The sequence below is a fragment of the Schistocerca gregaria genome, chromosome 7, assembly GCF_023897955.1.
Source record: "Schistocerca gregaria isolate iqSchGreg1 chromosome 7, iqSchGreg1.2, whole genome shotgun sequence".
In the NCBI taxonomy this organism is placed as follows: domain Eukaryota; kingdom Metazoa; phylum Arthropoda; class Insecta; order Orthoptera; family Acrididae; genus Schistocerca; species Schistocerca gregaria.
In genome coordinates, this window is record NC_064926.1 from 482,073,391 (window position 1) to 482,089,452 (window position 16,062).

At 41.2% G+C, this 16,062-nt stretch overlaps 1 protein-coding gene across 3 annotated transcripts in view; it reads right to left on the reverse strand.

Annotated features, from left to right (window-relative positions):
• Positions 1 to 16,062, reverse strand: part of LOC126282166 (eye-specific diacylglycerol kinase) — a 1,350,273-nt gene that overhangs the window by 126,743 nt on the left and 1,207,468 nt on the right. For all 3 annotated transcript variants that reach the window (XM_049981691.1, XM_049981690.1, XM_049981689.1), the window contains exons 6-8: positions 10,424 to 10,551; positions 9,630 to 9,811; positions 1,232 to 1,406 (exon numbers count right to left, since the gene is read on the reverse strand). In XM_049981691.1, coding sequence (XP_049837648.1) covers positions 1,232 to 1,406; positions 9,630 to 9,811; positions 10,424 to 10,551 — 485 coding nt within the window. The remainder of the gene's footprint in view (positions 1 to 1,231; positions 1,407 to 9,629; positions 9,812 to 10,423; positions 10,552 to 16,062) is intronic.

Consider the following 16,062-nt stretch of genomic DNA (forward strand, 5'->3'; position numbering starts at 1 on the left):
ATGGTCACTACATTATTGAATGAGTTTCTTTGTGATTTCACTAATAAAACAAATTGTTCATGACCAGTTTATCTATTATGTTATAAGAACTGCTGAGAGACCTTTTTGCAATGAAACAACAGCAAATGGCCATAACATATTTGTAAGTGGTGGTGAAGATGGTGGTAATATTCCACAGAAAGCAAACCTAGCAAACAAGTTAAAAACTGATGCGTCATGCAGATTACTTCGTTGGTTGTTACAGAGGTCTTCTGTTAAAGGTTAACAGTTATCAACAATGCTGCCATAAGAATTTAAAACTATATCACATCTGGTGTTCATTAAGATAAGGGAAATAACAGATACAATCTCATTTGTGGAACTGCCTGCTTTTGTCTTTTTATTATTTTAGACAGTTTATCCGAGATTTCCAGAGGATTCCTTCTAATCACATATTACTATTCTACGTTCGTCTACATCTACATCGATACACTGCAAATCACATTTAAGTGCCTAGAAGAAGGTTCATCGAACCACTTTCACAATTCCCTATTATTTCAATCTCGTATAGCACGCAGAAAGAACAAACACCTATATCTTTCCGTATGAGGTCTGATTTCCCGTATTTTATCGTGGTGATCATTTTTCCCTATGTAGGTCGGTGTCAAAAAAATATTTTCGCATTCGGAGGAGAAACTTGGTGACTGGAATTTTGTCAGAATATTCTGTTGCAACGAAAAACGCCTTTGTTTTAATGGTAGGCCTAATCCTGTATCATTTCAGTGACACTCTCCCATATTTCATGATAATACAAAATGTGCTGCCCTTCTTTGAACTTATTCGATGTACTCTGTCAATCGTAGCTGGTAAGGTTCCCACACCATGCAGCAGTATTCTAAAAGAGGATTTTCTAGTGAAAATATTGAATTAAGGAGTAACAGTTGAGTTTCAGTGATAGAGGGTAGTAAAGGCAGAACACATTGTTTGTATCACTCTGCTATCATCCTACAAACTTTACATCTAATAGCAACATGGTAGTGTACCCATTCAGGACAAACATTTATCATCATCATCCAACAACAAATCTCTATGGGAAAAAAAAGAAAGAAAAGAACCTCCAGAAAAGTCACAATTATAGAAGTAATTTACGAGTAAAGATGCAAAACAATTTTTAAAAAATAGCAATTTCCCGTTAACAAAATTTAGATGAAGACCGTTGACACATCAATATCAAAATAATACCATAACTTACCCCTCCCCATCCTAGAGCCCTGGCAAGATCATTACCAGTACCAAGTGGCAGCACTCCAACAGCAGGGGCTGGAGATATCGCTATCTGGTCGAGTATTGATAGAACCCATCCTACGGTCCCATCACCTCCGCACGCCAGCACACGCAGGTTAGGAACTTTACGAAACATCTCCAGCCTATCAAACACAATTGTAATATCATTAATAAATTTGGTTCTGACAGGATATTTGATGAACTTCTGTATTAGAATCAAAATGTAAACAACATTTATTTTATCAACTGTTTTTGTATTAAGCTCAAAATAAACACTCATTCCTGACTTCTTCCACGTACTTCAAGCAACAGTCCCCAGGTTGCTCTGGGAAGATGAAAATCATGAACAACATAGCTTGCTGTATCTTTACGTGAGCATACCATATCATGAGTAATATTATACAGATAACATTATTCAGGAGCATAGTGTCATCCATTATTGAAGTTTATCCTCAGTTTGTATTTATTTTTATCTTAAAGTCATCTCTGCATTCAAAATAAACACATGAACTGAGAAATTGGAAGACTGTTTCATTCATTATAATCACTGAGATATTTCACACTTCAATATACAATAGCTGGTTCATTAGTTTTCTCAGCATAACCAAACATATAATAAACACAAGGCTTACAAGATGTTTTTCAAGGTCTTTTTTTTTTCTTTGAATATAGTGACCTACATGGATTCATGTAGCCTAACAATTTTCACAGTTTTCAATGCCATTACTATTTTCAATCCCATTACTGTGGTATGTGTGCAGAAAGTAAAATAAGCTTTAACTTCAACTTCTCATGAGAATCTTCGCATGGACAGCCAGCCATTTCTTCTAGTTGGGGACCTACGCTGTCCAGCGACATAAATGTAACCAACTGTTGAAAGCCCAAATAACCACCTTTTCCAGAGTGGACCACTGCAAGACAAGCAGGAAGAGTCAGTCAGGTTCTGGAAGGTACCAAAGGGTATGTGAAGCCACTGATTACTTCACTGCTGTGGCCAGCTGCAATAGGATCTTGGTTGAGGATACATGGCGCAAACAACTTGATCAAGGCGGTCCCACAGATTCTTGACTGTGTTTAAATCTGTCGAGTTTGGTGGCTTTGGGAGTACAGTAAACTCATCCTGGTGCTCTATGAGCCACACACAAAAACTGTGAGATGCATGACATGTTGCATTGTCCTGCTGGTAGAGACCACTGTGCTGAGGAAAAGTTAAGAGCATGTAGGACCGGACATTGTCCCCAAGGATAGATGCATACTTATGTTGTCCATTGTGCCTTCCAGCATGATGAGATCACCCAGAGAATGCCATTAAAACATTTACTAGACCATAATGCTCCCTCCTCTGGCCTGGGCCCTTCTGACTAATACTGCAAGGTGTTTGCTTTCAGACATTTCACACTGATGCATAAAAAATGCGATTCATCTGAAAAGGCCACCTGTTGACACTCAGTGGATGCCCACTTGTGGCAGTAGTGTTCAAATAGCACCCAGTGAATATCATTAAGTTTTGCAGCAACAATCCCAGATGTGTTAAGAGGACACAAAGACAATTCTTTTCCTTGCAACATAGGGATGTCCAACCTAAACAGAATACTTCAATTTGTATGCTACAAGAGCCCAAACACTGTACTTCATTTCATCTGGTGTTGAACTATCTTTCGTCAATCATTCTACTTATCAAGTGCACAGTTCTATTATTCTTTGCCATACAACACCTAATCTAGGCCCATCCAAGATGCCAATTATAACTGTAGTGATGAAGTCTCAGTATCAGACATAGACTTTCAAACAGTTCATGTACAAATATACAGGCATCAACAGTTTACTTTGTGCACAAATGCAATAATTTATATTTTCCATTATCCTGCGGTACATCACCCTCCCCACCCAACTCGGTTGGTAATACCCGTTTTCTGGATCCAACTATGGGTGCACCAGCATAAGATACTGAATGCTATATGGCACTAACCATTGCAATTGTGGAAGGAAAAGGAAGAAAGATTAGACTATAATGACCGTAAATTATTAACAGAAGGTGTACTCAAGCTTTTGAAGAGAGTCATCAAACAAATGCTTCAATGTGTTCTCATTTATTGCTTCATGATAGTCAGTTTTTGGCTGAATGACTTTTGGGTATCATTAATACCTCCAAATACATATTTGGAGCCACCCAGGAGATATTCATTAGCCACCAGAGTTGTAGAGACAGTGTCAGCCCCTTCCCAAAATAGTTGAGACTACTCAGGAAATTCAGCATCCACAAACTTTCAGAGAATTCTGCTAGCTCCTTGGGATGCTGAACTTCTACCACCATCATCTCCTTAGGACAGCCTTCATTCAAAAGCCACTGATGAATGCTCTTGCTAGTTCTAACACTAATGGCAACAAACATGTTCCTTGGACAGACCATATGACCTTAACTGCCGCTAAGAACAGTCTTGCAATGCTGCTCTTCTGGTTCACCCAGCATGACGCCCAACTCACACTGGTGGTCAACAACAGGCAGGACACCTTGGTGTAGTCTGGTAGTAAGCCTTCAATGGTTCCTTGCAACTGTTGGCCTTCTTTTCAAGAAGCCCACAATTATATATGTCAGTGGAGCACCTAAGACAGGAAGCTTTTTTCCATTTATGAGACAAACCGCTACTTTTGCCCATCGTTGGAGGCTAGGAACTTTACCAACCACAAACTCATCATGTACAACTTCCAACAGACCAGTTATCAGTTCCCACCACGCCAGTTCCACTAATATAATATATATCTGGCAGCTTAGCACAGACATTTGGCATATCTAGGGAAAGGGCAATATTGTTGCTCATTGTCATAAATTGCTGGGATTGCTGGTTGCATCGATTCTGCTACAAGAGGTCGATATTGAGCTGGACTCTTATCGGCATCCCAAACACTGGCCTCAGACTGGAGTGTGTGTCTATCCCTGGCAAAGACACAACTGTTCTGTAACACCTACACTGTCAAGTCATGTCCTTTCCTACCAGCTCCTTTCTGCTGGCAGGCCTTTGACAAAATTCACAACATGTGTCACCCTGGTGTTAAGGTTATTACCAGGCTCCTCACCCATCACTATGCATGGTCTGGCATCTGCTCAGATTGCCACAACTAGGTCTGCTGCTGTGATGCTTTTTGTCTGCATAGTAAGGTTGGCCAGCATGTCCATCCTACTGTTAGTGATTTCACTGAGGCTACAGGGATGTTTACCCAAGTCCATATTGCTATTGTCAGTCCCCTACTCATCGCTGATAGCCTGTGGTACCTTTTAACTATCATCAATCGTTTCACACTCTGGCCAGAGATGACATCAATTCCTGGCGTATCAGCTGAAAGAGTGGAATAAGCTGTCATCAGTATGGGGATAGTTCATTTTCGTCTCCACTCCACATCTCCATGGATTATAGAAGACAATCTGAATGACAGCTTGCCTGACTGTGCATTCAGCACCACCACAAACCAACCAGCCAGCAATGATATGGTCAAAAGATGGCATCACATTTTGAAGACTGTTCAACTTTGCCATGACGCAGATTGGACTACTGCACTACTTACTTACTCACTCTTTCTTTCTTTCAGGGGTGTGGGTGGCACTGAGGATGTCGCAATATTTGGGGGGGGGGGGGGGGGGGGCGTGAAATGGGAGCACTGAAAAAGAATAAACACCTTTCGCCGCTTAAGATCACATTCAAATTTCATTCAAAGGTTTTGAACTGTCCCTAGTGGTCCCACAGTGTATTCCAAAACAAAACTTGCAGTCGCACTGCTCTCCAAAGGTGTCAGATCATGTTCAATGAGGCAGCAGCCCCACAATGTCCTATAAGAGTAGGTTTGAATCATCCAGAGGGTGTCAGCAGCATTCAGTGTTGTCAAGATCATCATCCTGTTGCTCATCACGCTGGAAACCGTCATTTTTGACTGTGAAATCTGTGGGAATCAACACCCCATGAGTGTAGGTGGTTTCATTGATACCCTTCATGCCACCTCCCTACGCTTTTCATGTCGATTCTGAGTGATAGTGTGTCTGAAACACATTCCTCGACCACCCATTAGAAAACCACAAGATTTCTGAGCTGGTTGTCATGGTTCTGACCTCCATCACAGAGGTGTAAAAAGAAGGGATGAAATGTGAGTAAGTAGGTTTGTGACAACCTTTCAATCGTGTGACATGGTCACGATGGCATTAGGCAGAATTGTGGTGAAATTTGGTGTCAATGTGACATCATTAACCCACTTCATACCTCACATGAACTTCTGAGCTGTGGCCTTCTTTTCACATGAATAACAATAACAATATTCAACACTCAACAAGCATTCAACTAATTATAAATATTATAACAATTAAAATCAAGAGTGATGAGACACTCCCATAAGGCACAAGCTGTACGAGGTGTGTTCAAAAAGTAAGTTGAATATATATTTTTATGAAAAAATATTTATTTATTCATCAATATTCACATTGTCCCCTTCAAAGTAATCCCCCTCAGATACAGTAAACGTGTGTCAATGCTTCTTCCAATCCTCAAAGCACTCTCATAAGCACTTTTTGGTAAAGCGTTGAGTACTTCCAGCGATACAGTTTTTATTTCATCAATCGTTGAAAATATTCGTGTTTTCATAGATCTCTTCAGTTTTGTGAACATAAAAAAGTCGCTGGGGGCCAAATCTGGTAAATGTGTTGGCTGAGACATAATTGCCATGTCCTTTTTGGCCAAAAAATCTCTCACAAGTAACGATGAGTGAGCAGGTGCATTGTCATGATGCAAAAGCCATGAACTGTTTATCCACAATTTTGGACATTTTAGCATATTGCTGCTCGCAAACGGTGCATAACATCTAAACTTTAAATGTGTTAAAAATAAACGAAGTATGCTGTACATTTGAAACTGTTAACATATGTTTGGGACAAGTGTACTAATATAACAAACCAAAATGCACAAAGCACGACTGCTGAATAAACGAGGCTGGATAACACCCCTAAAAATATATTACATAATCCAGTAGACACCAGCTGAATAAAATCAATGTAAGTAAAACTTAAAATTAAAATGCTGTGTGATGTGTGTACTTCTACCATATTGCTAACAGGTCTATATGGTGTAAGCCTGTGGAGGTTAGCAATACACTGGAAGACAGAAGGCGACAGTGCCAAAGAGAATAACTTCCCAATAGATGGGACTCCATAATTGTCCACCTACATTATGGAAATATAACCATTAAGAATCTGAAGATGATTCTATACTGATATGAATCTGGTAGCTGCAAATGAAGCACCTCCATACAGCTATGCGCCTTTTGGAAACACCTATCATTCTGGACTTCAACTGTTATAACTTTTATGATAATCTGAAAATAGTGTCAAATGATGTTAATCTTACTCACAATGTATCTGAGCTGTGATTGCCCTCCCCAGAAAGTTTTTTTTTTCATTTTTTTTTTTCATGTGTCGGCACCTTGCTATTCGAACTGTCACCATGCTGGAGGGTGATGTATGGTGCTAAGCTTTTGTGCCAGTGCAGAGGAAGATTGTGGGCACCTTTGAGTCAAATTTCAAATTTGAGCATTGCCACAGGACACAATTATGGGATTTTGAAAAGCGATACCTTTTTTCTGTAGTGTATATATTTTATTAGTAACATCATTAAGAGCTGTTTTATCTCTTAATAACATGCACTGATACACCATAGTGTTAATACCCTTTCTGGTTCTGTATTACCCATTTTTCCACAAGAGTAATAAATGGAAAGTGCCTTACTTTTATTAATAGGCTTTCTCTCTCGGCTATTGGATTCATACCTCTCGGTTCATTTGTATTTAACCCTTCGTGACATTGGGATGTGACGTGGCACATCTTCTGAGTGTTATAGCACCTGACTGGTTCCTTCTTTTTGTTCTAATAATAGATTGCTGGAGCAGTTTCCTTCTCCATAGTAGGGGCATTCTGATGTACTTTTAATGTCCTGCAGAATCTTCACTTTCATGCTATTCCTATAATTGTTATGCCTGAGCTTTTTAACCCCTTAGTTATTGGTGTACATTCATCAGACATTCCTACTAGAGATACTGTGATTACACAGTCAATGGAAGAACTGAACACAATGTTCATCAGTAAATTTGATGTACATATGATCTGACTGATGAATTTGTCCATGTTATTGCACCAATCTGGTTTTCTTGTGACACCTCCATCTTCAAAAGTACTCTGTAACTTGTCCCAAACTTCTTTTCTCATCACAGTTTTCTCTATGTCTACATAGTTCACTGGATCAATCAGCTATGATCTTGCATTCCAGTCCTCACCTGTGCTGTACCATTCACTACATCCCATAAATCGTCCAAATGTAAGTACACTCCCACAGCTAATTTCCACGCAGCATTGTTCTCATGACCTACAAGTCACTATTTGTTTTGACTGTGCTGCACTCATTTTTTACATTTGCCTTTATCGGTAACAAGGACAGTATTAAATTATGGGATCTCTGGCACAACCAGCTCATCTCAATAGCTTTCACAACACACTTTCTCATTCAGGATCATTCCAATGACTTCTTTTCTTCTATATATCAAAACACTTATTCTGAATGCATTCACTATTCTCTGGACTTGTAACTTGTTAGAATTAGTGCAGTGAAATAAATAATTCTGAATACCAAATAAATAATTCTCAATGCCAAATTGCAGGAATAAGGCCTGCTATATTTTAACATTCATGATTACATATGGAATTAGCATATGACAGTACGTCATCAAAGCAACACCACAGACTATACAAAACACTGTTAGAGAGGTCTATTACAGTCTGTGCAGCACACTTTGCTGAATACACATATTAAATATACTGTTCACATGTTGTTGTTGTCATCAGTCCAGAGACTGGTTTGATGCAGCTCTCCATGCTACTCTGTCCTGTGCAAGCTGATTCTACATCTCCAAGTACCTACTGAAACCTACATTCTTTTCAATCTGCTTAGTGCATTCATCTCTTGGTCTCCCTCTATGATTTTTACCCTCCACGCTGCCCACCAATACTAAATTGGTGATCCCTTGATGCCTCAGAACATGTCCTACCAACCAATCCCTTCTTATAGTCAAGCTGTGCCACAAATACCCACAAATACCTCTTCTCCCCAATTCTACTCAGTACCCTCTCATTAGTTACGTGATCTACCCATTTGTTCTTCAGCATTTTCCTGGAGCAACACATTTTGAAAGCTTCTGTTCTCTTCTTGTCCAAACTAGTTATCGTCCATGTTTCACTTCCTTACATTGGCTACACTCCATACAAATACTTTCAGAAAAGACTTCCTGACACTTAAATCTATACTCAATGTTAACAAATTTCTCTTCTACAGAAATGCTTTAATTTCCATTGCCAGTGTACATGTTATATCCTATCTACTTTGACCATCACCAGCTATTTTGCTCTCCAAATAGCAAAACTCATCTACTACTTTAAGTCTCTCATTTCCTAATCTAATTCCCTCAGCATCACGTGACTTAATGCAACTACATTCCGTTATCCTCGCCTTGCTTTTGTTGATGTTCATCTTATATCCTCCTTTCAAGACACTGTCCACTATGTTCAACTAATCTTCCAGGTCCTTTGCTATCTCTGACGGAATTATAATGCATTAGCAAACCACTAAGTTTTTATTTCTTCTCCATGGATTTTAATTCCTACTCCAAATTTTTCCTTTTGTTTCCTTTACTGCTTGCTCAATATATAGATTGAATAACATTGGGGATAGGCTGCAATCCTCTCTTGCTCCCTTCCCAACCCACTGCTTCCCTTTCATGCACCTCGACTCTTACAACTGCCATCTGGTTCCTGTACAAATTGTAAATAGCCTTTCGCTGCCTGTATTTGACCCCTGCCACCTTCAGAACTTGGATGAGAGTATTCCAATCAACATTGTCAAAAGCTTTCTCTAAGTCTACAAAAGAAACGAAGGTTTGCCTTTCCTTAATCTATTTTCTAAGGTAAGTCGTATGGTCACTATTTCCCCACGTGTTCCAACACTTCTATGGAATCTACTGTTCTTATATTGGCAACATATTTGGTATAAACTAACAACTTATGAACTGAATATTTTGGGTGGACAAATTCGGGTAACTATACACAATACACAAAACTGGACATACCAATATGATGATGTTGATATCAGTGGGGGGTTCCTGAGAAAATTTCTTATGAATGACTACAAGCAGTTATCTCGTGTTTTGTGTATGTGGCTAAAACAAGGAGGAGCATAACAATGAAATGCAGTGGTTGATCAGCTGTAATCTAGTAATTATACAGAAATGGGCACATGGTTAAACTTTCTACATTTATGTGAAATTTGACAAGCCAGCCTTCTTACCCCATCTTGGGTCCACCCTGAGTGAGGTCAAAAACCTGCCGGGGATTTAACAGCCACTGGAACTTCTGAAGCAGTTTCGCCCCTTGATTTCCACCAGACTTTGGGTTAATAAACACAATCACAGGTTTCACAGATGTCGTAGGAATTGGCTTTATCACAAATGTCTTTTGGTCCTTGTCACTCTGTAAATGCAAACAGAAATTAATTACGTGCAGACATAAGGACAAAAATAACAATTTTCAGCATCTGGTTGTTATCTATTTATGTTACTCCACATGCCAACAGTCAATGGATGAAACATTAGCATCGAACTAAAGGCATTTCTCTTGCAATAGCACCATTTCACTTCTGCCATCAAACCAACCAAAAAATACAGCGTGTATGCTACAGTCATTAGGCAACATTTTTACAATATTTGTAACAAGAAGACTGATTGACTTAGCAAACTATTCCCAATTTAGATACTATTCATTTCTTCAATTAACTGTACTAAGAACTACTAAATATGAATATTCTTATCTTAAGTGGCTCTGCTGTGTCAAAACCCGCTTATAAAGTGCAACTATATTATCTAGAAAGTGTATCTGAACATTACACCACAGAATGAGAACACACACTATGATTTTTACAAGCAATAGTGTTTCCAGAGCAGAATGATGAATAGTGGACAAAAACTGCACTCAGGTAAAAGCTGTGGCACATATGTGCTTTTTCCGCATTGATGGAAAGTCATTTACAGTAAGAATACATTGGTCCTTCTTCACGTCATCAGGAAGTCATCTCTAATTACATACCTTCTCCTTGCTTTTTTTCTTGCTTGCAGTCTTTTTCTTTGGAGATTTTCGTAAACTGGATTTAAAACTTCCTCTTCGAGGCAGTTTAACAATCCACGAAGGAGGCACTACAATCTCCGCATGAGTTCCTGAAACCACAGACAGCCACTTGTCAGTTTGTGACAACAACAAAGTGCAAAGCACAGAAATAAGTATATGTAACACATATAAGAATAAAAGAAACAATCTTATGTTGATGCTTCTTAAGTTTCCTGATAAGCAAATTTATCTTACGTCATATTGTTAATTACTTCTTCTTATTCACGTGTTTAGATTATATATAGACTTTCCATTTTAGAGGATGATGGGAACACAGGCATGCGATGATTTGCACTTATAAAATTAGCCTCTGGCTGCAAGCATTATTTTTAATTTCTTTATTGCATAACCGATTTTGAGGCTGCGGACACACACACACACACACACACACACACACACACACACACACACACACACACACACACACACACACACTTTTCTACTCTTTAACCTGTCTCCCTGTCTCTTAGTTACCAGTACACCTGTTAGGCTTGTTGTATGAGAAGGTAATCAATTAAAGTGAACGCTTTTAAACATTGTTCAACTTGTCCGACTTGAGTGTCAAGGTGTATTGTTTACTCTGCTAATAAAGAATGGAATTGTCTACTCAATACTGGTGTATATTATTCCGTATATGCACCTACCAGCACGGCACTTCTTACAATATAATCTGCTGCCCTATAGAGTCATATTACCGACATCGATTTTCAGTACGATTTTGGAACATACACTGTGTTCGAATATTATGATATACATCGAAGAAAACTGTAGTCTAATGACACAAAACCAGCACGGATTCAGGAACAATCGTCCTTGTTTGGTTCTTTACTCACAAGGATGACTGCTATCGACGGGGGATCTCAAGCTGATTCCATCTTTCTAGGTTTCCAATATTCTTTCGACCCGATTCTTCAAAAGCAGCTTCTGATCTACTTGCGTGCCCATAGAGTATCATCTCAGCTTTCCGAATGGATTCGCGATTTGCTTTCAGACAGTTCACAGTTCGTAATAATTGACAGGAAGTCATCGAATAAAACAGAGGTGATATCTGTTATTCCCAATGAAGTGTTGTGCTCCTGCAGATGGTTTCCTTTTGAAAATGCCAATTCACCGTGGCAGATGAGGCAAACTTCAGCAGTTTAAAGTTCGGGTAGAATTGAAGGTGACAGTATGGCAATCTACAAGAAATTTAAGCAGATCACTATTCCAGGTTTGCAAAAGGATGTGCTGCCTGTAAATACGACGAATCATCTGGTTTATGCATGATATGGCTGCAGTATAATTTTATCACATTTTGTACGACATTCACTGGATATCAACCTTTATGGGTGGTTACGTGCTGGAAAACTTGCTGCATGTGCTGCACTTTCCTCCGAACTCAAACCTTTGGATGATTATCTGTGTAGCCATGTAAAGCAATTTGTTTTTGAAGCAGATATTCGTAGTGCAGAAACGCTTCATCAACGTGCCACAGAACACTACGAAACTACTCAACACCAACGAGGGAAGTAAATACATATAGTTTCCCACAAGGTTCCATCTTAGAGCACTTACTTTTTAAAAAAAAAAAAAACATGCTGCATGCAGATAAGAAATTTTAAGTGGACTACCAAAGGTATATGCCTAGAATACTACGACAAGCGGGTAGAGGAACTTGAAGTGTTAAATTCTTGATAATAAATTCACCTGTGAGGGGAGCATACCACAGAACTGCTGAAGTGCCACAATAATGCAATGCGAATGTTGTCAGACGTAGGCGATATAAAAATTAAAAAAAGCTGGCATACTATGCTAACTTTCTTCCACGGTATCATACGAAATTATTTTTTGGGGTAGCTCATCAAACCGAGTTACTTTTCCGGGTTAAAAAAAAGTATAATAAGAATAATTTGCAGTGTGAACTCAAGAACATCGTGCAAAGGGCTGTTTACGGAGACAGCGATACCATTTACTGCTTCCCAATATATTTTTTCCTTAACGAAATTTGTAATTAAAAATACAAAAAAAAGATGAGTTCCGCTAAGAAGTGAGCCCCAATGAGCAGCGAAGACGTGCCTGGAGACGTCTCAGAAAGCGCTGGGTTACCAGCATGAGTGTCGCCAGCCACGAGGCTCGACAAACAGCGGCGCGAAACCCCTACAGCAGAGCGGCACGTTTTGTTGCTCTTCACGGCAGCCATCGTGATGTAAGGTGCCTCATACTTGGGGAAGACATTTTTAACTGTTTTAATAATTGTCTCTTATTGATGTATTCGCGATAGTTAGGAAGTGCTGTAGTCCGTAGTCTTTACAGACGAATGAAAAAACTGGTGGAAGCCGACCTTGGGGAAGATCGGTTTGGATTCCGTAGAAATGTTGGAACACGTGAGGCAATACTGACCTTACGATTTATCATAGAAAATACACTCCTGGAAATTGAAATAAGAACACCGTGAATTCATTGTCCCAGGAAGGGGAAACTTTATTGACACATTCCTGGGGTCAGATACATCACATGATCACACTGACAGAACCACAGGCACATAGACACAGGCAACAGAGCATGCACAATGTCGGCACTAGTACAGTGTATATCCACCTTTCGCAGCAATGCAGGCTGCTATTCTCCCATGGAGACGATTGTAGAGATGCTGGGTGTAGACCTGTGGAACGGCTTGCCATGCCATTTCCACCTGGCGCCTCAGTTGGACCAGCGTTCGTGCTGGACGTGCAGACCGCGTGAGACGACGCTTCATCCAGTCCCAAACATGCTCAATGGGGGACAGATCCGGAGATCTTGCTAGCCAGGGTAGTTGACTTACACCTTCTAGAGCACGTTGAGTGGCACGGGATACATGCGGACGTGCATTGTCCTGTTGGAACAGCAAGTTCCCTTGCCGGTCTAGGAATGGCAGAACGATGGGTTCGATGACGGTTTGGATGTACCGTGCACTATTCAGTGTCCCCTCGACGATCACCAGAGGTGTACGGCCAGTGTAGGAGATCGCTCCCCACACCATGATGCCGGGTGTTGGCCCTGTGTGCCTCGGTCGTATGCAGTCCTGATTGTGTCGCTCACCTGCACGGCGCCAAACACGCATACGACCATCATTGGCACCAAGGCAGAAGCGACTCTCATCGCTGAAGACGACACGTCTCCATTCGTCCCTCCATTCACGCCTCTCGCGACACCACTGGAGGCGGGCTGCACGATGTTGGGGCGTGAGCGGAAGGCGGCCTAACGGTGTGCGGGACCGTAGCCCAGCTTCATGGAGACGGTTGCGAATGGTCCTCGCCGATACCCCAGGAGCAACAGTGTCCCTAATTTGCTGGGAAGTGGCGGTGCGGTCTCCTACGGCACTGCGTAGGATCCTACGGTCTTGGCGTGCATCCGTGCGTCGCTGCGGTCCGGTCCCAGGTCGACGGGCTCGTGCACCTTCCGCCGACCACTGGCGACAACATCGATGTACTGTGGAGACCTCACGCCCCACGTGTTGAGCAATTCGGCGGTACGTCCACCCTGCCTCCCGCATGCCCACTATACGCCCTCGCTCAAAGTCCGTCAACTGCACATACGGTTCACGTCCACGCTGTCGCGGCATGCTACCAGTGTTAAAGACTGCGATGGAGCTCCGTATGCCACGGCAAACTGGCTGACACTGACGGCGGCGGTGCACAAATGCTGCGCAGCTAGCGCTATTCGACGGCCAACACCGCGGTTCCTGGTGTGTCCGCTGTGCCGTGCGTGTGATCATTGGTTGTACAGCCCTCTCGCAGCGTCCGGAGCAAGTATGGTGGGTCTGACACACAGGTGTCAATGTGTTCTTTTTTCCATTTCCAGGAGTGTAGATTACGGAAAGGCAAAGCTACGTTTCTAGCGTTTGTAGACTTGGAGAAGGCTTTTGACAATGTTGACGGGAATGCTCTCTTTCAAATTCTAAAGGTGGCAGGGGTAAAATACAGGGAGCGCAATGCTATTTACAATTTTTACAGAAACCAGATGGCAGTTGTAAGAGTCGAGGGACATGAAAGGGAAGCAGTGGTTGGGAAGGGAGTGAGACAAGGTTGTAGCCTCTCTCCGATGTTATTCAATCTGTATATTGAGCAAGCAGTGAAGGAAACAAAAGAAAAATTCGGAGTAGGAATTAAAATCCATGGACAAGAAATAAAAACTTTGAGGTTCGCCGAAGACATTGTAATTCTGTCAGAGACAGCAAAGGACTTGGAAGAGCAGTTGAACGGAATGGATAGTGTCTTGAAAGGAGGATATAAGATGAACATCAACAAAAGCAAAACGAGCATAATGGAATGTAGTCGAATTAAGTCGGGTGATGCTGAGGGAATTAGATTAGGAAATGAGACACTTAAGGTAGTAAATGAGTTTTGCTATTTGGGGAGCAAAATAACTGATGATGGTCGAAGTAGAGAGGATATAAAATGTAGACTGGCAATGGGAAGGAAAGCGTTTCTGAAGAAGAGAAATTTGTTAACATCGAGTATGGATTTAAGTGTCAGGAAGTCGTTTCTGAAAGTATTTGTATGGAGTGTAGCCATGTATGGAAGTGAAACGTGGACAATAAATAGTTTGGACAAGAAGATAATAGAGGCTCTCGAAATGTGGTGCTACGGAAGAATGTTGAAGATTATGTGGGTAGATCACGTAACTAATGAGGAGGTATTGAATAGGATTGGGGAGAAGAGAAGTTTGTGACACTACTTGACTAGAAGAACGGATCGGTTAGTAGGACTCGTCCTGAGGCATCAGGGGATCACCAATTTAGTATTGGAGGGCAGCGTGGAGGATAAAAATCGTAGAGGGAGACCAAGAGATGAATTCAGTACGCAGATTCAGAAGGATGTAGGTTGCAGTAAGTACTGGCAGATGAAGAAGCTTTCACAGGATAGATTAGCATGGAGAGCTGCATTAAACCAGTCTCAGGACTGAAGACCACAACAACAACAACAACAACAACAACAACATCCCTCAGGAGGACATCCAACGAGTGTCTCAGTCAGTGACAAGCCGTCCGCCCCTGGTAGATGAGTGGTCAGCGCGACAGAATGTCAATCCAAAGGGCCCGGGTTCGATTCCCGGCTGGGTCGGAGATTTTCTCCGCTCAGGGACTGGGTGTTGTGTTGTCCATATCATCATCATTTCATCCCCTTCGACACGCAAGTCGCCGAAGTGACGGCAACTCGAAAGACTTGCACCAGGCGAACGGTCTACCCCACGGGAGGCCCTAGCCACACGGCATTTCGTAGTGACATGCCGAATAACTGCTTGATGGACCAATACATTACTGACTTGTTCTATTTGTGAATCTCTTTCTCCTGAATAAATCATCCATTTTTTCTCAAATGGTAATTGCTAGTTTGTCTCTACAAGTACATCACATCTAACGATTTCCGCCTCTTTCGAAAACTTCCTTCGTGTTGCATCGTTCTTTTTTGTTTTAGAGTGGTAATTTTTTTTCTTCACTTCGTGGGATCAATACTAGAACTAAGAGTAATTCTCACAAAGATTTAAGGTCGCCTACGTTTTATCCAGAACGGATTCTTCTACTCAGAAACAAACATTTTAAA